At 44.6% G+C, this 22,997-nt stretch overlaps 2 protein-coding genes across 7 annotated transcripts in view; one reads left to right on the plus strand and one right to left on the minus strand.

Annotated features, from left to right (window-relative positions):
- MCM10 (minichromosome maintenance 10 replication initiation factor) overlaps positions 1 to 21,161 on the plus strand; it is a 52,437-nt gene extending 31,276 nt beyond the window's left edge. For 2 of the 6 annotated variants that reach the window (XM_069547491.1, XM_069547486.1), the window contains exon 21: positions 4,366 to 6,016. The gene's annotated coding sequence lies outside the window, so the exon portion shown is untranslated. Of the gene's footprint in view, positions 1 to 4,365; positions 6,017 to 14,638; positions 15,313 to 21,141 lie in introns of those variants that run through there. The other 4 variants (XM_069547492.1, XM_069547488.1, XM_069547490.1 and 1 more) reach the window with 3 other exon arrangements.
- UCMA (upper zone of growth plate and cartilage matrix associated) lies at positions 8,437 to 15,442 on the minus strand. The gene is made up of 6 exons (XM_069547498.1): positions 15,393 to 15,442; positions 15,186 to 15,190; positions 15,026 to 15,091; positions 14,827 to 14,919; positions 12,159 to 12,257; positions 8,437 to 8,877 (listed from the first exon to the last, which is right to left on the minus strand). Exons 1-6 carry the CDS (start codon positions 15,440 to 15,442, stop codon positions 8,780 to 8,782), a joined length of 411 nt encoding a protein of 136 aa, XP_069403599.1. The 3' UTR covers positions 8,437 to 8,779.
- Positions 21,162 to 22,997: the final 1,836 nt, after the last annotated feature.

Genomic DNA, 22,997 nt, shown 5'->3' on the forward strand with positions numbered 1-22,997 from the left:
CTGGGTTAGGTAACTAACTGCATGGATGTTGAGAGAAAACTCTGAAGGGATGGGAGGTAGATAGCCCAGACATTCAGATGCACCAGGCTCTCCACCCAGGGAAGATCAAGGTGGTGACAGGACCCAACTTTGGGGCAGCTCAGCCGCCAGGACAACACCCATACAGTCTGAGGTTGCAGTGGGCTCATGGGAATGTGGACTGTGAAGTAAAGTGAAAGTCACTCAGTCATGTCTGACTCTTTGTGACCCCCATGGACTATACAGTCCATGGAATTCTCCAGACCAGAATACTGGAGTGGGTAGCGTTTCCCTTCTCCAGGGAATCTTACCAACTTAAGGATCAAACCCAGGTCTCCCATGTTGCAGGCAGATTCTTTACCAGCTGAGCCACAAGGGAAGCCCAAGAATACTGGAGTGGGTAGCCTATCCCTTCTCCAGCAGATCTTTGCGACCTAGGAATCAAACTGGATTCTTTACCAACTGAGCTCTGAGGGAAGTCCAGTGTGGACTGTAACCACATTGTATACAAACATTAGGTGCTTAGTAAGCTTCTAAAGAAATAGCAGTTTTAAGAGCACCAAGGGCTAGAAAAATGCAGTCAGCATTCCAGATAAGGCAGGATGGGTTCTCATTGAATCAGCTCCATCTTGTCCTGCACCCAACTCAGAGGTGCCCATAACGTCTTAGGTTTTTTTCTGAACCAGCCCAGGTTTTGGTGTCACCAGCAAGAATTAGGGTGTATGACTCTGGCAGGGTCGCAAGCAGAAAAATAGATGAGGAGGTGTTACTCATCGAAGATCCTTTCCAGGTCAGTCTTCAAACACAGATAAAAATGTTGAGGATTGGCTTTCAGAGCAAAACAAAGGGTGGGGTGGCAGCACGTGGGGGTTTCAGTGAACCGAAAGGGGCCGAGTTCCTAATTATTTAAGCCAGGTCATGGGTACATGGAGACTGGTGCTTGTGTCTGTATTGTCATATATGTTGTAAGATATCATGATGAAAGGTAAAAACAAGCAACTCCAGTTTTTCTTCTCTGTGAGACCCATCCATTATCCCTGGGGGCAGTTACTGCTCCTTTCTCCAGTCTGTTGCTGTATTTTGAGCGTTGCTGTTGCAGAAAACTTACTGTAGTGGGTTTGTTTATCCACAGTATATGACATAAATATCATATATTTATCCACAAATATACAAGCTGCTAGTGTGGTTCAATTTCCAGGTGCCAAGCCCAGTGCTATACTACTGGTGTTCAGTGAATGTTGGGTGGATGGAGAGTTTAAAAATTGTGAATACAAGGAACTTAATAAATGTTTTCTGAATTGTTCAGTGCTGTAAAAGTGCTGCACTCAATATGCCAACAAATCTGGAAAACTCAGCAGTGGCCACAGAACTAGAGAAGGTCAGTTTTTGTTCCATTCCCAAAGATAGGCAGTTCCAAAGTAATGCTCAAACTACCGCACAATTGCACTCATCTCACATGCTAGCAAAGTAATGCTCAAAATTCTGAGGCCAGGCTTCAGCAGTACATGAACCATGAACTTCCAGATGTTCAAGGTGGATTTAGAAAAGGCAGAGGAACCAGAAATCAAATTGCCGACATCTGCTGGATCATTGAAAAAGAAAGAGAGTTCCAGAAAAATATCTACATTTGCTTTATTGACTATGCCAAACCCTTTGTGTGGATCACAGGAAACTGTGGGGAATTAAAGAGATGGGAATACCAGGCCACCTGACCTGCCTCCTGAGAAATCTGTATGCAGGTTAAGAAGCAACAGTCAGAACAGGATATGGAGCAACAGACTGGTTCCAAATAGGGAAAGGAGTAAGTCAAGGCTGTATATTGTTACCCTGCTTATTTAACTTACATGTGGAGTACATCATGCAAAATGCTGGGCTGGATGAAGCACAAGCTGGAATCAAGATTGCCGAGAGAAATATCAATAACCTCAGATACACATATGATACCGCCCTTGTGGCAGAATGTGAAGAAGAACTAAAGAGCCTCTTGATGAAAGTGAAAGGGGAGAGTGAAAAAATTGGCTTAAAACTCAACATTCAGAAAACTAAGATCATGGCATCCAGTCCCATCACTTCATGGGAAATAGATGGGGAAACAGTGTCAGACTTTATTTTTTGGGGCTCCAAAATCACTGCAGATGGTGACTGCACCCATGAAATTAAAAGATGCTTGCTCCTTGGAAGAAAAGCTATGACCAACCTAGACAGTGTATTAAAAAGTAGAGACATTACAAAGGTCCATCTAGTCAAGGCTATGGTTTTTCCAATAGTCACGTACAGATGTGAGAGTTGGACTATAAAGAAAGCTGAGTGCCAAAGAATTGATGCTGTTGAACTATGGTGTTGGAGAAGACTCTTGAGAGTCCCTTGGACAACAAAGAGATCCAACCAGTCTATCCTAAAGGAAATCAGTCCTGAGTATTCATTGGAAGGACTGATGCTGAAGCTGAAACTCCAATACTTTGGCCACCTGATGCGAAGAACCAACTCATTTGAAAAGACCCTGATGCTGGGAAAGATTGAAGGCGGGAGGAGAAGGGGACGACAGAGGATGAGATGGTTGGGTGGCATCACTGACGCGATGGACATGAGTTTGAGTAGGCTCTGGAAGTTGGTGATGGACAGGGAATCCTGGCATGCTGCGGTCCATGGGGTCACAAAGGGTCAGACTCAACTGAGCCACTGACCTGAACTGATAGGTCAGACATGCAGGCTACTTCATTTAGAAGAGTTCTCTGCTTGGGCAACCTGAGTTTGCAAACACCATTTGACCCAAGTGAATGCCACCTAACAATTGAGTCAGTTGGTAGGATTATTATTTTGAGATTTAAACTCTAGCTAGAAATAATACATATTTCTCCCAGGATGGTATTATAGTAGGAACATAACTCTTAAAAGGACATGGTTGTGGGAGATAGTTGGTTCAGGTTTTCAAGAGCCAGGAATAAATTTCACATGCCTTAGATTCCATCAAAGTCTGCTCTGTATGTAGAAGTTTCTGTGTCTGAGGCTTGTGTTCCACTTAAGGTCACACACTTTTAGGAGTATTTCACTTTCCAGGAGGAATGTATTTTTTTGTTTTGTTTTCTAAGCAGAAAAAATGTTTAAATCTCAAAAATAACCAAAAGCACGTGAAAATCTTATATTTTTGATGGCTCATTTCAAGTAGTTGTGTTTGTCCCATAAACTTAAAACAGCTATGGGTCTGAAGTAGGTCACACCTGAGCAGCCACCTGGACACTGAGCTGCAGGTTGCTCTTTGAAGACCGCTCCCTGTATAAGAAACATGTTCTTGTTTGAACCAAGGGTGTTGAGAGTTCAGATTCAATTCTGTATATGTTGTGCAGTAGCATTCTTATAAAGATGGATGGATGAGCTGAATGTAGATGCCCCTGTTTTTAAATTTGACTTTTAAATTTTGAATAATTAAAAATATAATTGAGTTACTTCTCACTTACTATAGATTTTGGGGCGCTTCCACCAGGGGATGCTGTTTGTGTGTGTTTTGTTAGAATATTCAGGGATGAGAGGGGTAGGTGGGCCGGAAGGGCACATACTCATTTATATTAAAAGTATGGTTCATCACAAGGCCAGTCTTCAATCCTCCTACCCTCTTTACCAGTGTGTATTAATAGCAGTGTAGGGCTTATTGTATAATCAGAAGAGAGTAAGCACATGGTGGTCTAAGCACACAGAAATGGTCATGTCCTCCATGGTTGATCACAATATTCTGATCTTCACAATAGATTTTTTTTTTAATGCCTTTTCTGGGGAGGAGGGTTTATTTTGTTTGTTTTGGGCATGCTGCACAGTTTGCAAGATCTTAGTGCTCTGATCAGGGATTGAATCCACGCCACAACAATGAAAGCCCAGAATCCTCTAACAGTAGGCCACAGAGAACTCCCTGTGCCTTTTTTTGTTTAGAGGAAATAAGTGGCTTTTTAAAGAAAATTATCTTTCTCTTGAGTTTTGTTAAACTACTTTCCCTTTCCGAACAACAGAAGGAAAACTGAACTAATTTAGGTAACAATGATCCAGAATAGCAAATAAGAAGCTTCTGAATGAGGATTATGGAATTGTCTCCAAAGAGAACTGAAAACATTGGATTTCAGCTTTTTAAATTTTCCAGTTTTCAACTTTTAAAAACATTACAAATTTATGTATAGGAAAGTTGACAGAGAGTGATTGCATGAGTTGAGTTTTTGTGTAAAAGTTGATGATAGAAGTAAAGCTAGATGTTTATAAGAGACTAAATGTGTCTGACAACATTAATTTTTTAAATTCAGGAGTGTAAATCTGTTTGCCCAAGTTGTCACTGATAGCAGCCCATCTCAGCCTCTGCTCTTATAGGTAAAGCAGACACTTCGGATGCCTCAGGGAGAGATTTGGAAACAGCACCACTCACAAGAAGGATGATGGGCTCCAAAAATGAAATTCTGTATTTGTTAGTATTAAGGAAAGAAAGAACCAAGTATCTAAAGAAAATAACAGGTACAAAAGGTGGAAGAAATCAGTGGGCATAGCTTGACAGTAGTTTGTGAAAAAGCTGTGGAAGTTTTGAAAATTAAAGAGAGCCAAAAATATTACCACAGCTGAACTCTCCAGATCAAATGGAGAAGAGACCTGCCATGTCTTACACAGTCAGACCACATAGCCAATAAAATTGACTTGCGTTTTGGAGAAAAGCCAGACAGCGGTAATTGAGGTGGTGAAAACTCAAAGCCATTTCACTGAGAAAGGAAAGAAAGACTAGAAATATATATACAGTGGGTTTTTATTATTCATAGTAATTGTTTCATAAAGTTACCAACTGAGCTAGCAGATACACAGTCAGTGCTCCTAAAGGAAATACAGGTTAGGTTTCCGTGAGCCTCTAATCACGTTTTCTTCACTGGCTCAATAAATAACTTTATATTATATATGTTTGTTTAAAGAAACCTTATTTAATATATATATTGTCTATTCATTAACTTGGAACTCACAGTCGACAGCCCTGTGACTCCTGACCAAATGAAGCTGATCTCAGCACATGCATTTTCTCTGGATGATCCATGCATCCCATCCTTCTTACCTTCAGGAACACTAGATCGCACTTCAGCACTCCGCTTGGGAGCCATTTTCAACATCAAAAGCACCTCAAAAAAGCACAACAATGTGACAGACATGGCACGAAAAGGACATCTTTTTACAGTATCAGAGCTGAAATTAGCAAAAATGTTGCTTTGACCTCAGCTAGGAGCAACTCAAGTTTCTTGTTAGTCTGCACATGTGCGTGTCCGTAGTGACCACAAAAAAACACCACAGGTACTGTTTTTGGAATCAGAAGTAAAATTTAGTTATTAGGTGATTTTGGAAAAACACAGAATCCACAAATAATGAGAAACAACTGTATAATATTTCCCAAAACAGGGACAGACCAGAATTGTTCTCATTTTGCAGATTAGAAAATTAAGTGATTTGAAACAGATTGCAACTAAGTCTGTGATAATGTTGCTTGAGCAGACAATAGTGAGCAGAGACTTCACTATTGGTATTTTTTTAAGTCAACTTTATTAAGGGCTAAATTTCACACAGCAAAGAGCACACATATTAAATATATCGTTTGGTAAATGTTGGCGAATTTATTCACCCACATAACCACCACCAAAGGCAAGATAGAGGGCATTGCCATTACCCCAAAATGTTGCCTTTGCCACTTCCCAGTCAGGCCACATGCCCTGGTCACATCCATCACTGAGCTATTTAGATCTGTGTTTCCTAGAGTTTCATATAAATGGAGTCAAAACAGAACGTACTTTTATACTTTGCATATTTTGAAATAAAACCACGTTGTTGCCTGTGTCCATAGTTCATTTATTTATTGTTTAATATTTCATAGTAGGAATATGTCACTTATGTCATTTATTATGTTACTGTATGTCATTATTCACCTATTGATAATTTGGGTTGAATTGTTTCTAATTTGGGGCTGTTATGAATAAATAACAATATTCAGATACAAGTCTTTCTGTGGATATATTTTTGTTTCTCTTCAGTTCAGTTCAGTCGCTCAGTCGTGTCCGACTCTTTGCAACCCTATGAATCACAGCACGCCAGGCCTCCCTGTCCATCACCATCTCACGGAATTCACTCAGACTCACATGCATCGAGTCCATGATGCCATCCAGCCATCTCATCCTCGGTCGTCCCCTTCTCCTGCCCCCAGTCCCTCCCAGCATCACAGTCTTTTCCAGTGAGTCAACTCTTCGTATGAGGTGGCCAAAGTACTGGAGCTTCAGCTTTAGCATCATTCCTTCCAAAGAAATCCCAGGACTGATCTCCTTTAGAATGGACTGGTTGGATCTCCTTGCAGTCTAAGGGACTCTCAAGAGTCTTCTCCAACACCATAGTTCAAAAGCATCAATTCTTCGGTGCTCAGCCTTCTTCACAGTCCAACTGTCACATCTATACATGACCACAGGAAAAACTATAGACTTGACTAGATGGACCTTGGTCGGCAAAGTAATGTCTCTGCTTTTGAATATGCTATCTAGGTTGGCCATAACTTTTCTTCCAAGGAGTAAGCGTCTTTTAATTTCATGGGTGCAGTCACCATCTGCAGTGATTTTGGAGCCCCAAAAAATGAAGTCTGACACTGCTACTGCTTCCCCATCTATTTCCCATGAAGTGATGGGACCAGTTGCCATGATACTCGTTTTCTGAATGTTGAGCTTTAAGCCAACTTTTTCACTGTCCTCTTTCACTTTCATCAAGAGGCTTTTTAGCTCCTCTTCACTTTCTGCCATAAGGGTGGTGTCATCTGCATATCTGAGGTTATTGATGGCAATCTTGATTCCAGCTTGTGTTTCTTCCAGTCCAGCGTTTCTCATGATGTACTCTGCATATAAGTTAAATAAGCAGGGTGACAATATACAGCCTTGACGTACTCCTTTTCCTATTTGGAACCAGTCTGTTCCATGTCCAGTTCTAACTGTTGCTTCCTGACCTGCATACAGATTTCTCAAGAGGCAGGTCAGGTGGTCTGGTATTCCCATCTCTTTCAGAATTTTCCACAGTTGATTGTGATCCGCATAGTCAGTAAAGCAGAAATAGATGTTTTTCTGGAATTCTGCTTTTTCCATGATCTAGCGGATGTTGGCAATTTGATCTCTGGTTCCTCTGCCTTTTCTAAAACCAGCTTGAACATCAGGGAGTTCACAGTTCATGTATTGCTGAAGCCTGGCTTGGAGAATTTTGAGCATTACTTTACTAGCATGTGAGATGAGTGCAATTGTGCGGTAGTTTGAGCATTCTTTGGCATTGCCTTTCTTTGGAATTGGAATGAAAACTGACCTTTTCCAGTCCTGTGGCCACTGCTGAGTTTTCCTGGAAACCTGCTTCGAAAGTAGGCTGAACTAACCAGCCAGGGACCCAAGGCAAGGGGGAAGCAGAAGACCCAGGGGAGGGGACTGGGAGAAGGCCTGAATGGGTGCTTTTTCTTCATCTTTGAGAAGAAAGATGATCCTCTGATCCCACAGAACATTAACATTGTTTAACATTGTTTGAGTTTTCTGCATTCTTAGTATGGAATCCCTGAAGACATTTGGGAGGAAGGCTGGAAGTAACCCAGTGCTTAGTCTGGCAGGAAGGCAGAGCCCTTGGAACAAGAGAGGGCACTGTTACGGGCTGAGTTGTTTCCCAGGAAAAGATATACAGAAACCTAACCCCTGAGACCTGTGAATATTGACCTTATTTTGAAATAGGGTCTTTACAGATGTAATTAAGTTATTGAGGTAGCAGAGTGGGCCCTTAATGACTGGTGTCCTTACAACAAGAGAAGAGAGACACGGGGAGGAGTGTGTGGAGACATGAGTAAAGGGCACATGATGGTGCAAGGAGTGACTGGAGCAGTGCTGCCGCAAGCCAGGGAACAACTGAGCCCCCAGAAATTAGAAGAGGCAAGGGAGGACCTCCCCTGGAGCCTTTGGAGGGAGTGTGGCCCTGCCAACACCTTGATTTCAGACTCCCAGCTTCCAGAACTGTGAGAGAATAAATGTTCATTAAGTCTCCCAGTTTCTGGCACGTTGTTACGGAAGCTCTAGTAAACTAATACTATGAAGAAAAAGATGATACTAAAACTGAACCTTATCTGCTGGCTACTTTTGGTTATAGCTGGCCTCACTGTAACCCTGGCTTTTGATTGATACCATTAAGAAACCACCATTGAACCTTAAGACTTTAGAGACATGAGAAGCACCTGGGCTCAGAGAATGGTTTTTACCCAAACAGTTGCTTCAGTCACATAACTACTGAGACAGGCTGATGAAATAGTGAGACATGCTCCCGAGTCCAAGCTTCCTGACACCTAAGTCTGTGTGAGCCCCACTGTCATTTGGGAGGGACAAGTTGGCGCCGCTCAGCATGAGATTCAAGAAGACAATACAGTGTTGACTCAGAGTTTTTATTCATAAGCTGTAAGCAGATACACAATCTTCTCTCTACTGTGATTTCTCATCTTTCTGTGGACCAGGAGTCTCAGTGTGGGAGCGATGGTAAAGCAACAGGGAACCTCTAGGAGAGATACCAGGAGGCCCCACAGGCCTTTGCTCACCTCAGAAAATCATCTGCCAAGAAGCACAAGCCTGGGTGTTTCCATCCATGAGAACAGAAGGCCCTAGGCGACTGAGGCCCCGTGAAGGGGCCTGTTTGTGTGCGGGAGAGGTGCCCGAATACCGGGGGTGAGCGGGTGTCTCAGGCTCCATCTTCTGTGTCCCTCAAACAGAGGTCAGATGTGGTGGCGGTTGTAGAGATAGGATGGGTACAGGCCGTCGTAATGCCATTGGCGCCACTGCTCGATGGCCTTCCGGCTTCTCTCTCCCTGTTCTGGGGACAAGAGATGAAGTCCTTATGTGAGGATGGAGGGCTCGGATCTGGGCACAGCCATCAAGTCCCCCCAAAGTATCCACTCTGCCCCAGTGACATGAACCATTGTGCCTGTGTACATGGGTGACAGAATGTCCCAGTTGGAAGGGCCTAAAAGGATGCCAAATCTAAAGCCTCCCTTTTACAGATCTAGCCTAGAGCTAGTTGCCAGGAGAGCAGAAACCAGGGTCCTACATTCCATTCAATGCACGTTCCTGCTCAGCCAGCAAAGATGAGATAGCTGCTTGCAAAAACTGGCCCGGAGACTCACCAACTAAGACAATACCAAATCACAGCGGCAGAAGAATAGATTGCAAAAGCATACTGTTGAAAAACTCATGGAAGGAAATCACTGTCAGTTTCAAGTGATGGGATTGTGAGTGAGGTTTTCCCTCTGTTTCTTAGCTTTAAAAATAAAGTTACATTGTTACAGCTAATTGGGGAAAGGGCTGGACCAAGCAAGTGCAGGAAAATCTTGATAATTGCTGATTCTGGGTGATGGTAATATGAGGGTTTGTTCTAATACATATTTTTCCATATTTTTGAAATGTTTGATAGTAAAAAGCTAGAAAGAACAGAAGGGGTTTTTTAATGAGTAAGAAATCTTAATTTTTCTGTCTTTGATGAAATTTGTTTCTGAATAGGGCTTCCGTTGTGGCTCAACTGATAAAGAATCCAAATAACGCATTTTTGAAGCTATAGGATTAGGCTCCTGGTGTGAGTTCAGGACTGCCTGTTAGCCACTGTTGTTCAGTTGGTAAGTTTTGTCCAACTCTTTGCGACTGCATGAACTTCCCTGTCCTTGTTAGCCACTGTTAGGTACCACTGAACCACGAGCAGACATCCCAGGGCCATCAGTGTTTAAAAAGCATCCTCAAAAAGTTAAACAGAATTACCATGTGGGAATAAATGAAAAGATGAAATGTGAGAAGGTAGACTGTAATGTCTAGATATGTCTGTGTGTATTCAGCCATGAAAAGGAATGAGGTTTTAATATCTGCTATAACATGAATGAACCTTGAAACATGCTAGGTGAAACACACCAGACACAAAAAGACAGATAGATATTGTGTGATTTGTCTTTTGTGAAGTATATGGTATAGACAAATGTGTATGGACAGAGAATATATTAGAGGTTTCCAGAGACTGTGGGGATAGGGGAATTAATGCATAATGGGTGCAAAGTTTGAGGTCATAAAAGTGTTTTGGAAATAAATAATGATGGTGGTTGTGAATGTACTAAACGCCACTGAATTGTACACTTAAAATAATAAGTGAAGGTGGCAAATTTAATATTCTGTATATTTTACAACTTTTTTTTTTTTTTTGAGTATTTGGGGGAAATGTTGGGAGGATAGGAAGTTAATAGAAGATAATAGCAAGCTCTGTGATGCATTTGGTCATCCTTTGTTTACAAAAACATGGGCTTTGCTGGCAAACACCTGCATTTAAATTCCTTATTACCTGTCTCACCTTGGACATTCACGTATTCTTTCAAAGACTGGGTTTTTGAAACTGGAAATTGTAAGACCTGAGAATTGGCCATAAGGATTATGTAGTTCAGTACAGAGTCTGGCAGGACAAGTGCTCAACCGATGACAATAGCTGCTGTTGCTACATTCCCCGAAGGCCTGTGTCCTGCAGCCTTTCCATCTGTGGGCAGCACCTGAGGCCTAAGCCTCAGTCTCCTCTGGCTTTGCTGGAGGACCTGGCATCCCTCAGGTGCCTCACCCCTCAGCATGATTCATTGTGGTAGGAAAACAGTGAACATTTTCCATCCAGGTGCTAGGGATTTCGACCTGAAACATTTAAAAATGCACAAAATAAAATGCTGTTATTAATACTATTGAGTTTTTAAAAAAACACTGAAAGAATTTTAGAGGCCACACTCTCACTTTTTAAATACCTTGTCTGCCGCAAGCTGTCCACCAAGTTAAACAAATCTAACAGAAATATTTGCCTCTGAGTTACAACAGTCTTAGCTTTTTCTGGGACCATCGATTTGCCAGGATCCTGCCCAACACCTGTCTGCAAAGCTCAGGCAAGTGTCACCTGCAAGACAGTGGGTGTGGCCTGCAGCCCTCTGGGACCTGGTGATTGTGTCCTTTCCACTAAGAGATGCCCTAAGGGCACCTCACCTCTCAAATGCACCAGAGCAAGCAAGTGAGGAGGTTGGTGACTTCAGAAATGAAATCACACTTTCTCTAACAAAGGTTACCTTAACTGGGGTCTTAATGCCTACTCTCACCTGCATCCAGAAACTTACTCAGAAGCATTTCAATCTTGAAGTTTCAAGAAAGACCAAAAAAGTAATAAACACACATGTTGGCCTGCCTGGTCTGAACCCTGTACATGTTCTGTGGATTTTTGGCCATGAGTGACACGTGAAAGTAGTCAATAAATACAAGTCGAATCCCCTCAGTGTGGGAGGCTGTGGTTCGAAGGTAGAGTGTCTGTCCACCCATGCCCATACCCAGAGGCCCTGTTGAAACCAGCTTTCCCAAGGGGAGGCTGGAGCCATCTCCCAGGAGCAGAGGGTGGGGATAAGGTGTGCAGACTCCTTGGTGAGAGACACACAGCCAAAGGCCAAGGCTTTCCAAACAAGACACTTGCAGCAACTGGATGGGTTTGCAAACCACGTAGGAACTAGCAAGGGCCCAATGCTATGAGTGAGGGGAGCTATCCTGAGGGCTGTAGATGTTCAAGTTGGAACGGGGAGGGTACAGAACTGAGTTCATTTGTTGGGTTTGCTTCCACCAGTCACCAAATGCTGATAATAGTGACTAGGGAAGTGGAAGTCCTAGGTTTTCCAGGATGGGCAATTCTAGAGCCAGGACGCTGATGTAAATCCAAACCACTTGAAAGTGAGTTTGAAATCCTCCCAACCCAACTCTGGGAACGAAGGCAGAAGTGTAGGTACTGAGACAGAACACACCCAAGTAGGAGGAGAAAATACTATCAACTGAAAACTCCCCAGCCCCACAGTCCCCAACCAGTGGTAGCCTACGTGTTCTGACCTTTTCCATGCCTTCTCAGGTTCCGTAGCTACTTTTGTGACTTTCTCCCTTTTTTTTTTTTTTTTGAGACTCCCATAGATACGAATTGAAAGTAGAGCTGCTCTTATCTCCCTCCTCTAATTAAAACTTGAGACATAAATAAAGTTTAAGGAAAAGTATAGACAGATCACATGGTTTTCCCACAAACTTCCAATTCCCAAAAGTCACCGGCTGATGAGCTCTTACCGTTGTTTTGCTCCTCCACAAAGTTCTCAAACTCGTTCCTCCGTTCTTCATGATACTCTCTCCGCAGCTCATCTGCCCGCAGCTTCTGCCTGTTCTCCACTGAGGGAGGGGAAGGTGAGAGTTGCCTCAAAGAATAGGGGCAGCCACATGCATTGAGGGGTACACCATTCATTCTGCATAAGAAACTCAGGTGCAGATGAGGCTGTTTGTGAGGGGCTAAATGCAGGGCCTCACCTCAGTGGTTCACCCCTGACATAGACTTTAAAATCTGAGGGACCTGGGAGAGCATCCCAGCCAACCACCTCATTTTGTGTCTTAGGAGGACTGACCCCAAAAAGTGAAGCCGTTTGTGTGTGTGTGCTTAGTTGCTCAGTCATTTCTGACTCTTGCGACCCCATAGACTAGCCTGCCAGGCTCCTTTGTCCATGGGATTCTCCAGGCAAGAATACTGGAGTGGGTTGCCGTTTCCTTCTCAAGAAGCCATTTAGCTCCAGTCATAAAATGAGTGGTGTAGCCAAGCTTGCTGGTTCTTTTAGAAGCTAGGAATTCTTTCTCAGATGATAGAAATGAATTCCCTGAGGGAATAATCCAACTTGACACTAACACTTGCATATCCATTCTGCAACTTTGAGCATCTGTCATGGCCAGAATATATGCTAAGCACTGGGATTAAAAAAGCAAGTAAGAAATACCCTATCTATCCCTCTGTCTAAGAAGTCTATAGTCCACTTAAGGAAAAAGATAAGAAAATAAATTGCCCTCAACATTGTGGCTGCTGTGATAGAAATCACCACAGGGCCTGAAGATGGTGTAATCATCTTTACATTGCCCTCTTCAGTGTGAGAACTGTGATTTTCTGGAGGAAATTCTTTCAACAGCACCTCAGTGTCCCCACTGTGACGTGAGGGAATCACACCATACTTGTGTGAGGCGTTCTGAGGGCCAGCTCTCCCTCCCCACACATGGCCTTCCTGCCTATGGATCTTTCCAATGAAAGTCTCATCAAAAGAAATATCTTGAAACTAAGAGCCACAAATTGGACCTCTGACTCGGCAGTGAATAAGACAAGATGCTAGATACTGTTTTTATGCCATGCACCGTGTACCTAGAATACATCCCTCCTCAGGAACATGCCTTTCCTCTGATTAGTTCCTTTCACCATAAAGTAACCTGCATCTTTACCCAGAAGCTTAGAGATAGGAGATGCCTGTTTTCTGCTTCCAAGTTCATTTATCAAAGTGTCGCCTTCCTTTACTGAACCTGAGACATAAGTGGGCATTGTTCTCCTGCCCAGCGCCAGAGCTGACTGGGTGACAGCAGATGAACTCAGGTGCATCCTAGGTGTTCAGGTTGTTCTGAACAATGCCTGAAACCCTGAGCTTCCAACCCGGGTGACCTCTGGCTTAATCATGTGCCTCGTTCTGAATCCCCTTAAAGGATGGAAACTATTCGCCTCCTAAATTCATGCCTATTCCCCACTGGGAGTCTGCCAGAAGGTTGCTTCTCTCATTTCCATCAGGAATGGCCCAAGCTCCATCACAGTCTTTTCAGTGTTTCTTGACATTTGCTAATCTTTAAATCCCAAATTGTGTGAGGCCTGGAGATATTCCCAGTGTGGATTGTACTTCTCCAATTAAGAAATGAAAGCTAATTTTATCTCTGAACATTTTCATCTCACTTCTTACCCATCATCTGAAAACAGTCCTGTTATTTTCACTGAGCGAGTTACCTTGCTGAGTGTGCTGAGAGGCACAAAGAGTTTATTCAGACACACACAGAAGTGACGAATCAAGCCTTGGACTCAGTGACTGTCAGAGCTGAGTCCTTGGAAGAATCTAGTTCAAGGACAGAAAACTCAAATGCCTTCATGGGTCGGCAGGTCATGGAAATGAGGGCCGTTGCCAGGTCGTTACAGGCAGGCAAGTAGACACCAAGGCCTTCTTTAGGCTGAGGAGACATTCTTCCAAGCTCCAAAGTCTTCCAACTGCATTAGAAGTGAAGACTTAAAAACACTGCTGGCTGAACACCGCTCTTAAATAAGGGGCTTATAAAGAAGGAAACTTGGGCACAGTGAGAGGAAGTGGCCAAGGCCACTTAGCAGCAAAGCTGTCAACCAAGCCCACATTTCCAGTTCCCTGTCCCACGTGCCTCTTCCTGCCTGCAGTGCTGCTCTCTTGCCTATAAAGGTACACCACAAATTATCCAAAAAGCACACGCTGAGCTGTGGGGTCCGCACTCCACCAGAGCATAGATTTCCCCTGTAACTTTCTCTTGGCTGCTCCACGTGCATATGGAATCTTAGTTCCCCAACTGCGGATTGACCTGTGCCCTCTACAGTGAAAGTGCAAAATCCTAAAAACCACTGAACCACCAGGGAAGGTCTCCCTCTTAACATTTTTAACTTTCAGAAATTGAGGGGCAGTTCATCGACTTCAGTGCAGTCATGTGGCCCTGTCCCTCTTTGTTCCTTACCCTCACAGCATAGCCAATCAAGACTGACCTACAGTCAAAAAAATGTGGTATAACTTCTGACTCAGAGCCACAGTTACTTTGACACCCGAAGACCTGGGTTGAGCCCTCCGTCCCTGGCCATCCTCGCAGCCCAGCTGACTGGGAGAGAGAAGGAACAAGAAGGAGCAAGAGCAGAAGGCAGGCCACAGCGTCTTACCATTGACCTCATCCTGGAATCTGGGGGACCGCTTGCTGTGCTTCTTGAGGAAATTCAAGGCGTCTGATTCCCGCATGAAAATCTCTTCCACGTCTGAAACCCGAGGAGAGAGGCCAGTCACACCCAGCACAGGCTCACCAAGGCTACAATCAGGAGCCAACCCATCCACCCTGCCTCCTTGGGTGGCCCTGGTACTCACCTTCCTGTGCCTCTTGTCCTGCCACCTGCCTCAGGCCCACTGACACGGCGGCCCCCTCTCGCAGCACTGTGGGACGAGAGCACAGCATGAAGGCTGCAGCACCCCAAGGGAAGTCCTCGCCCCAAGACAAGCCAGGCTGGTCCTTCCCAGGCCCTATGACTTGCCCTGGAGCCCCAGACACAAGTACCAGCCGCAGTCCGTCTCCCCAGGAAACTGTCAGACAAGCTGTTTTCTCGGTGTTGCATTGTGTTACACATGCACACACAAATACAGCCTTCTTAACAACAGGCACCCTCTTTATGTGGGCCACCTAAGCTGCCTCACCTAACACCAGGTCCCTCCTGGAACCTCCCCATACTCATTGGGCAGGAGTGCAACGGCTGAGAGACAGGTCAAAAGCAGCTGTCTCCAGGCCATCTTTGGAAAGGCTGAGGCTCTGTCTGGGGACCAGAGAGGATTCTACAGACCCTGAGGCTGCCGGGTCCTCACTTCAGTGTCAGGCAGGCCAGGAGGGAGGGGGAGAGAGAGGCAGGGATGCCACTGAGGGGGTGTGGGAGGGGTCCCGGCAGTGGCTTCCATTGGCTGCTCCTGCCAGAGCACTGGAGATGTTTTTGGCACCTTGCAAACCTCACAGAAGCAGAGCTTGTCATTGGGGCCCCAGCCGGGACAGTTCTGAAGTGGCCTTTCCAAGATCTGTACCCTAAGAGTTGCTGCTGGAACGCCCAGCCTCCGAGTCAGGATTCCAAAGACCAAGGGGCAAGTTTCAAAGGCCCCTGGCATCTGCTTCAGAGGAGGTGGGGACACTAGTCCTGGAGGCTGAAGTATGCAGGAGGGAGGGAGGGAGGGAGCCTCAGTGGGGGGACTTGATTCAGCTGTCAGGCTAAGAGGGACCATAAAGGCTGAAAGACCCCCCTCATGGTGATGCTCACATGGACATGTGGGCTGTCCTGATGGCACCCAGCTTAACATGTCCCCAGCTGATGCTGACTTTTAAGAGAAGCACAAACCGCTGTCAAGAGTTCAAAGAAGAGAGGCAGTCAGCGTTCCACAGAGGAGTTGGGGAGCGCAATGTGGGTGGACTTCTCAAAGGCACACCCTGTGTAGGGGAGGAAGTACATTCCCAGAACTGGGAATGCTGATGGAATCCAAGCCCTCTGAGGCCATCAGCCTCCAGTCTCTTAGGAGCATTGTTCTTAACACTGTCATTTATTCTGAACTATCCAAAGAGTCACCTTTGGATATTGGTTTGAATTGTCCTAACAGTGACCATCACTAGACCCACCCACACGAAGCTCCCATTTCATTAGACATGTGTAGTGACATCCCACTTGGACCATTGGCAGGAAAAGAATGTTAATAGCAAAAAAAATAGCCAAGACAAAGCAAACAAAATAAATGAATTGTTTTCTCCATGGCTGGGAGTACACAGAGGGCTCCCCTTCAACACTGGCTGGCCTATTTAACCAGGCACAGGTGGGCTCTGCATGATCACTCCAAGAGGAGCAATGCCCATGAAAACATACCAGCAAATCTTTATCTGTCAGGTAAAATGGTTGTCACTTGAAGGAGGGAAGGGCCACAAGACAGCAATGTTGATGGGACTTGTAGGTGAGAAAATGTGTGTGAAATACGTCTGACGTCCTTGATACCCTAGTTCTTCTTGCTGCTTTTCTAGTTCCACTCATGTCAACCATGAACATTTACCAAACACCTACTGTAAGCCAGGCACCTGTGCTAGTCACACACTCACCAGCTTTTAGTAAATCTGCCCTACGTGTCCTAAGTACTTTCCACCCGAGATCAGATGCTGTGCATTCATTGGCCACACAGAAGGGCTTAGGGAGAAATCTCAAGCCCTAGGAAGTCCTTTCAGACCAGCCTGGGAGAAAAGGGCAGGAGGTCTAGAATTCATAGAATGGAGAATGGAGGCTTGGAGTGAGATGTAAGCCCAATTCTGGAAGAGCAAGATTACATTTCCTACATACCTAGGCTGGTGGCCTGAGATTTCTGTCGGCTACACCACTGTGCTCTATGGAATGGTCTAGTCACAGCTGGTCTCCAAGTATTATCTCTCAGTTCCTCCAGAGCTTTCTTTCCCTCTAGAGCCATTGGCATCTATGCTTGCATGCTCTTTCATTTTCTACCTTCAGCTCCCCTGCCTCTGGGGTTGCTCACCATGCCTGGCTGCGCTGCTGAGGTGACCTCCTCATGACATACCCCAGAAGTGTAACAGGCCACCCACCTCAAGGCCGGAGAAGGCAATGGCACCCCACTCCAGTACTCTTGCCTGGAAAACCCCATGGACGGAGGAGCCTGGTAGGCTGCAGTCCATGGGGTTGCTAAGAGTCGGACACAACTGAGCAACTTCACTTTCATTTTTCACTTTGATGCATTGGAGAAGGAAATGGCAACCCACTCCATTGTTCTTGCCTGGAGAATCCCAGGGATGGGGGAGCCTGGTGGGCTGCTGTCTGTGGGGTCACACAGAGTCGGACATGACTGAAGCGACTTAGCAGCAGCAGCAGCAGCACCTCAAGGCAAAAGCATGGTTCTTAGGGCAACTATAATTTTATGAATATGCTAAAACCCATTGAGTTGTACACTTTACATGGATGAATTGCATGGTATGTGATTAATATCTTTAAAAAACTTAGAAAACTTATAAGAACTTCCCTGGTGGTCCAGTGGTTGAGAATCTGCCTTTCAGTGCAAGGGACGCCAGTTCAGTACCTGATGGGGGAACCAATATCTCACATGCCATGGGGCAACTAAGCCTGCACGCTGCAACTACTGAACCCATACACTGCAACTAAAGAAGCCCCCACATGCCTCAGTGAAGACCTGGCACAGACAGAAAAAGACATGTATGTATGTACATATATTACCCAATATGAAAGCAGCTTCAGAACTTCATATTTAGGGATCATGGGATGGGGATGGGTGGAGAGAATCAGGAAGACTAGAAAAGCAGTGATGACTAAGAAGAGGCTTGAAAGACTTCCAGAGCCCACTTAGATGGAAGGTACTGACAAAGGGTCCAGAGAAGTAAAACCCTTTTGAGAAACACATGGAACATGTGAGAGCACATGGAACAGCTAGGGACAGCCAGGGCCTAGGTCAAGGTGGAAGAGGTCTGGCCTCCATCCTTGAGAGATTAGCATGACATCTATAAGCACATGTCTCAGGGCCAGTCCCCTAGTTCATTCCCAGCCTTGGGCAAGTCATTTTACCTCTCTGTGCCTGATTCCCTCCTCTGTCACGTAGATTGATATGCGAGTTGGCAATAACGCATCCAGTTCTTAGGACAGTGCCTGGCACACACACATTATATATGTGTCTGTTCTCATGACTCAATAATGGACCACTGAATGATTTTGAACAGGGAAGGGACACGAGGATTTTGTTTTAGGAAAATCACACCCATGATACGGAGGGTGAGAGGGATTAAAATGGAGGGACTTAGAGAAGGCTGTTGCAGTAGTCCAGGTGAGAGATGATGTCAGCAGGTGGCAGGCTCAGGAATGGAGAGGACAGATATTTTAAGAGATCAAAGGAATAGAATCAGCAAGACTGGATGACTGATTAGCTCAGGAAGTTACAGATTGGGAGGTGTGCTTTTCAGGTGGCTTGTGAGTTTTTAGTTTGACTAACTGGGTGGAAGGTTGGTAAGATCATTTGGTAAGATGGAGAAAACAGAAAAGGAAAGTTTGAAGAATGTGTCACTGGACTAATCAAGTCCAGTGATTTGTGGATCCAAACCAGGTCTTCTAATGCTGAATCCAGTGTTCTTCCCATTTCTCCCAAAATCATAATTTTATGAATAAAGGTTTAGTATATTCTAAGTCAATTTTAGAATACTTTCATCACCCTCTAAAAGAAATTCATACCCATGAGCAGTCAATCCCCATTTATTTTCTCCATCCCCTCTAGGTCAACCACTAATCTGCTTTCTGACTCTATGGATTTGCCTATTCTGGATATTTCATCTAAAAGGAATCATACCCTACATGGCCTTTTTTGACTGACTTCTTTCACTTCAAATACTGTGTTCGAGGCTCATTTAGGTTGTAACATGCATTAGTACTTCATTCCTTCTTACTGCTGAATCCTTAATCCTGTTGTTTAGATATACCACATTTTATTTATCCACTCATCAGTTGATGGACATTTGAGTTATTTCTCCCTTTGGGCTGTTATAAGTAATGCTGCTGTGAACATTCTTGTGCACATTTTTGTGTGGGGATGTTTTCATTTCTTTTGGGTGGATACCTTGGTGTAGAATTTGGGGATCATAGAGTAGCTCCATGTTTAACTTCTGAGAAACTCACTTTTAGCTAAAATGTTCATTCACTTGTCTATTTCCTTCAGTGCTGTGAGGTCTTCTGGAGAAGTTTCTACCTTGTTCATACCTGAGATAGTCTCTGGCTCCAAATTGATGCTTCATAAATGTCTCAATAAACATTAATCAGTAAAATACTCTGGGGTGAAGGCCTTAAAAAGAAACATTCTGAGCTCATTTCAATGGGCTATTTATAAGAAGGTACCAGTTTTAACTTTGACAAGGACACTGACTCTACATGTCACTGATCCACCAAGGAATGAAGGCATCATTCATTCATGTAAGTGGAAATGATCCTCAGGGAGTGGGTCCATGGGGATAAGGTCACTAGATGCCATGGTCCAACTGTAAGTGTTACCCTTAACTGAACATATAAAAGTCTATACCAAATACTAAGAATATTCTTTCTTAAATTATGTTCTTTCATTGCACGTCGTTTTCAATGGACTGATTATGCCCCTGAGCACCCCCACCTCCATGTGGCAAAAGTGGATTAAGGATTGTACCATAAAGGGGACTCATGATCCTTGGGACCAAGAGATCTCAGAGCTCAGCCCCTTTAGGAGCCCCGCAGAGTATTTAAGTGGACACCTTTCCTGCTACTCCCTCAGTGAGAAGGAAACACCATAGATGTGAAAGTGAAGGCTTTTTGTTGGGTATGAGAGTGACCATTTGGGAGAAAAAAAGATGTTTCAGCTCATTTGAAGTCCCTCTGGATCTGACTGTGTTGACACATGTGAGTTTGGAAAATGAGGACTTTGTGAGTCAGGACATTTCTATAACATTTCAGCCTTCTTATTTTCCTGTGAAAGACAGTCAGTTCTCTAAGCCCCCAGCCAGAGTGTCATAGAGTTTCCTTATAGTGCTTTCCCTCATGTGCCATAGAAATATTATCAGTCACTCTGAAAACAGTGTCCAGAAGTCTCTTGGTGAAATTAAGTCTTCAGAATGTGTCTCTATTCAGAGCATTCAGCGTCACTAGGCTCATGGTGTATTCTCAGTGTAAGGAACAACTTCCCTGAGGCTATAGAGGATGTTATAAATCCATCTCTGTGTCTTACTTTCCCCACACACCATACAAGGAAGCTGGGAATCATTTATCTTCTGCCGTCACCACCGGCATACATGATACATGAGCTGAGAAAAGCTTTGAAAGGGCATGAGGTATTCTACAGCTGCATGCAGTGCTGCCATGAATATTTGAGTTGATATTCAGCGGCAAACATTGTTATGGCTAAGCCAAGTTACTAAAATATCCAAATACTTCCTTATCAATTCTTCAGTAGCCACCTTCCTCAGCCATCTACCACTTTCTGTTGCCTCAGGTACCCCAGGCTTTCTCCAGGACCCCTGCTTTCTATAATCCACTATCCAAAAGGCTGATGCTTGGCCCCAGAGGGAACCCTGCTCTGTTCCCACTGCTGGCCTTGATTCTGATTGGCCAGTGTCTCTCCTGTGCCAGCTAAACATATTTAATATCCCTCCAAATTCAGAAATTTCTCGTTACTCAGGAATCCTCCAAAATTACCTTATACTTTTTTCCACCTGTCCTCCTGCCACCTCTCTTGTGTTTCGCATACCAGAGTACTATCTATCGTTGTTGTTGTTTTTCAGTTGCTAAGTCATATCCAACTCTTTGCGACCGCGTGGACTGTAGCACACCAGGCTTCCCTGTCCTTTACTATCTCCCAGAGTTTGCTCAGATTCATGTCCATTGAATCAGTGATGCTTTCTAACCATCTCATCCTCTGCTGCCCTCTTCTCTTTTTGTCTTCAGTCTTTCCTAGCATCAGGGTCTTTTCCAGTGAGTCAACTCTTCACATCAGGTGGCCAAAGTATGGGAGCTTCAACTTAAGCATCAGTCCTTCCAATGAATTTTCAGGACTGATTTCCTTTAGGATTGACTGGTTTGATCTCCTTGCAGTCCAAGGGACTCTCAAGAGTCTTCTCAAGAACCACAATTCAAAGACATCAATCCTTTGGCTCTCAGCCTTCTTTTTGATCTAATTCTCATATCTATACATGACTCCTGGAAAAACCATAGCTTTGACTATATGGACCTTAGTCAATAAAGTGATGTCTTTGTTTTTCAATATGCTCTCTAGGTTTGTCATAGCTTTCTTTCCAAGGAGCAAGCATCTTTTAATTTCATGGCTGTAGTCACCATCTGCAATGATTTTGGAGCCCAAGAAAATAAACTGTGTCACTGCTTCCCACCAAAAATCTCATACTCACTACAAAGACTCATGTGCACGGAGATTTAAAGTATCTCTGTTTACAGAGGTGCAAATCTGGAAATGGTTTAAATAAAACAACAGGGCATACATTGCGGTGTATGTATGAGAGAAGAGTATATACCTATTGAAAATGTTATGAAATGGGAGAACATAGTGATAGCATAGTTGTTGAGAAGAAGCCACACATTGTAGGAAGCCAGATGCACTACCAGTAATTTGTTTCACCATAACAGATTCTCCTAGTTTGCTGCTATCACTAACTTAACCAGGGCTTCCCTGGTAGCTCAGACAGTAAAGCGTCTGCCTGCAATGCGGGAGACCTGGGTTTGATCCCTGGGTCAGGAAGATCCCCTGGAGAAGGAAATGGCAACCCACTCCAGTATTCATGCCTGGAAAATGCCATGGACCGAGGAGCCTGGTGGGCTACAATCCATGGGGTCGCAAACAGTTGGACACGACTGAGCAACTTCACTTCATCATTAACTTAAAATAAGTTAGTGATATAAGGGAAGGGTGACTCGGCCCCATTTTTCTAGAAGAAGATCAATCATGTTGAATGAGTAGATCTTCACTGTTATGAAAATGAGTCACTTTGGCAGGTCTTGTGGGAGGGGGCGGGGGAGAGGGGGAAGAGGAGGTGGTGGAGGGGTATTTCAGGTCAGTGAGGAGGGGTCTTGGGCAGATCCTGACCCAGCATCCCTTGGGCTTCTTGTCCACGGAACCAGCAAGATCTAATCGCTAAGATTGCTGAAACTTGTCATAGCTTAGACAGACCCCAGACAAAGTCACCCAGGGCTCATCTTCACGGAGAAACAGTGAAGGACCTTTGCTCTACCACCCATGGCAGCAACTAGAGCGGAGCATGGAGCTTCACCTCCAGAGGGCGCTGTGTCACTGATCATCTCTGCCCTAACGTAAGCCTGAACCTTCGGATCCGGACTCACCGGCTCCCACCTTCCTCTGCAGCCACTTGTCTTATGACCCATGAGACTGAACCACTGCCCACTTTCAGGCTTTGGGAGTGGCATCTTCCTGCCTGGGTTAGTGGCGCACCACACCCCTAAGCTTCACTGCTCAGAAGTTGACCCGTCAGGGATTTTAAAATCTTCCCAGTTAGGGTGACTTGAAGCCCCTGTCCTGAAGATGACCCCTGAAGGTGAGAAGCTCACCTCCAAGGGTTTTTGGCTCTACATGATAACAACAGCTTAGCGATTACTACCACTTTAGGGACTGAAGACTTACCTCCACCTCCTGACTTGCACCCAACTACCCAAGGCCAGGTTCCAGCATAGACCCTGATCTCACCAGGTCATAGTCCTAAGACTAACCTCCAACATGGAACCAGGGCAGGTTGTACTACTGACCACATGACCTGTGATGTACAGAGGGAAAGAGA

This window comes from Ovis canadensis, chromosome 13 (assembly GCF_042477335.2).
Source record: "Ovis canadensis isolate MfBH-ARS-UI-01 breed Bighorn chromosome 13, ARS-UI_OviCan_v2, whole genome shotgun sequence".
NCBI classification, from domain to species: domain Eukaryota; kingdom Metazoa; phylum Chordata; class Mammalia; order Artiodactyla; family Bovidae; genus Ovis; species Ovis canadensis.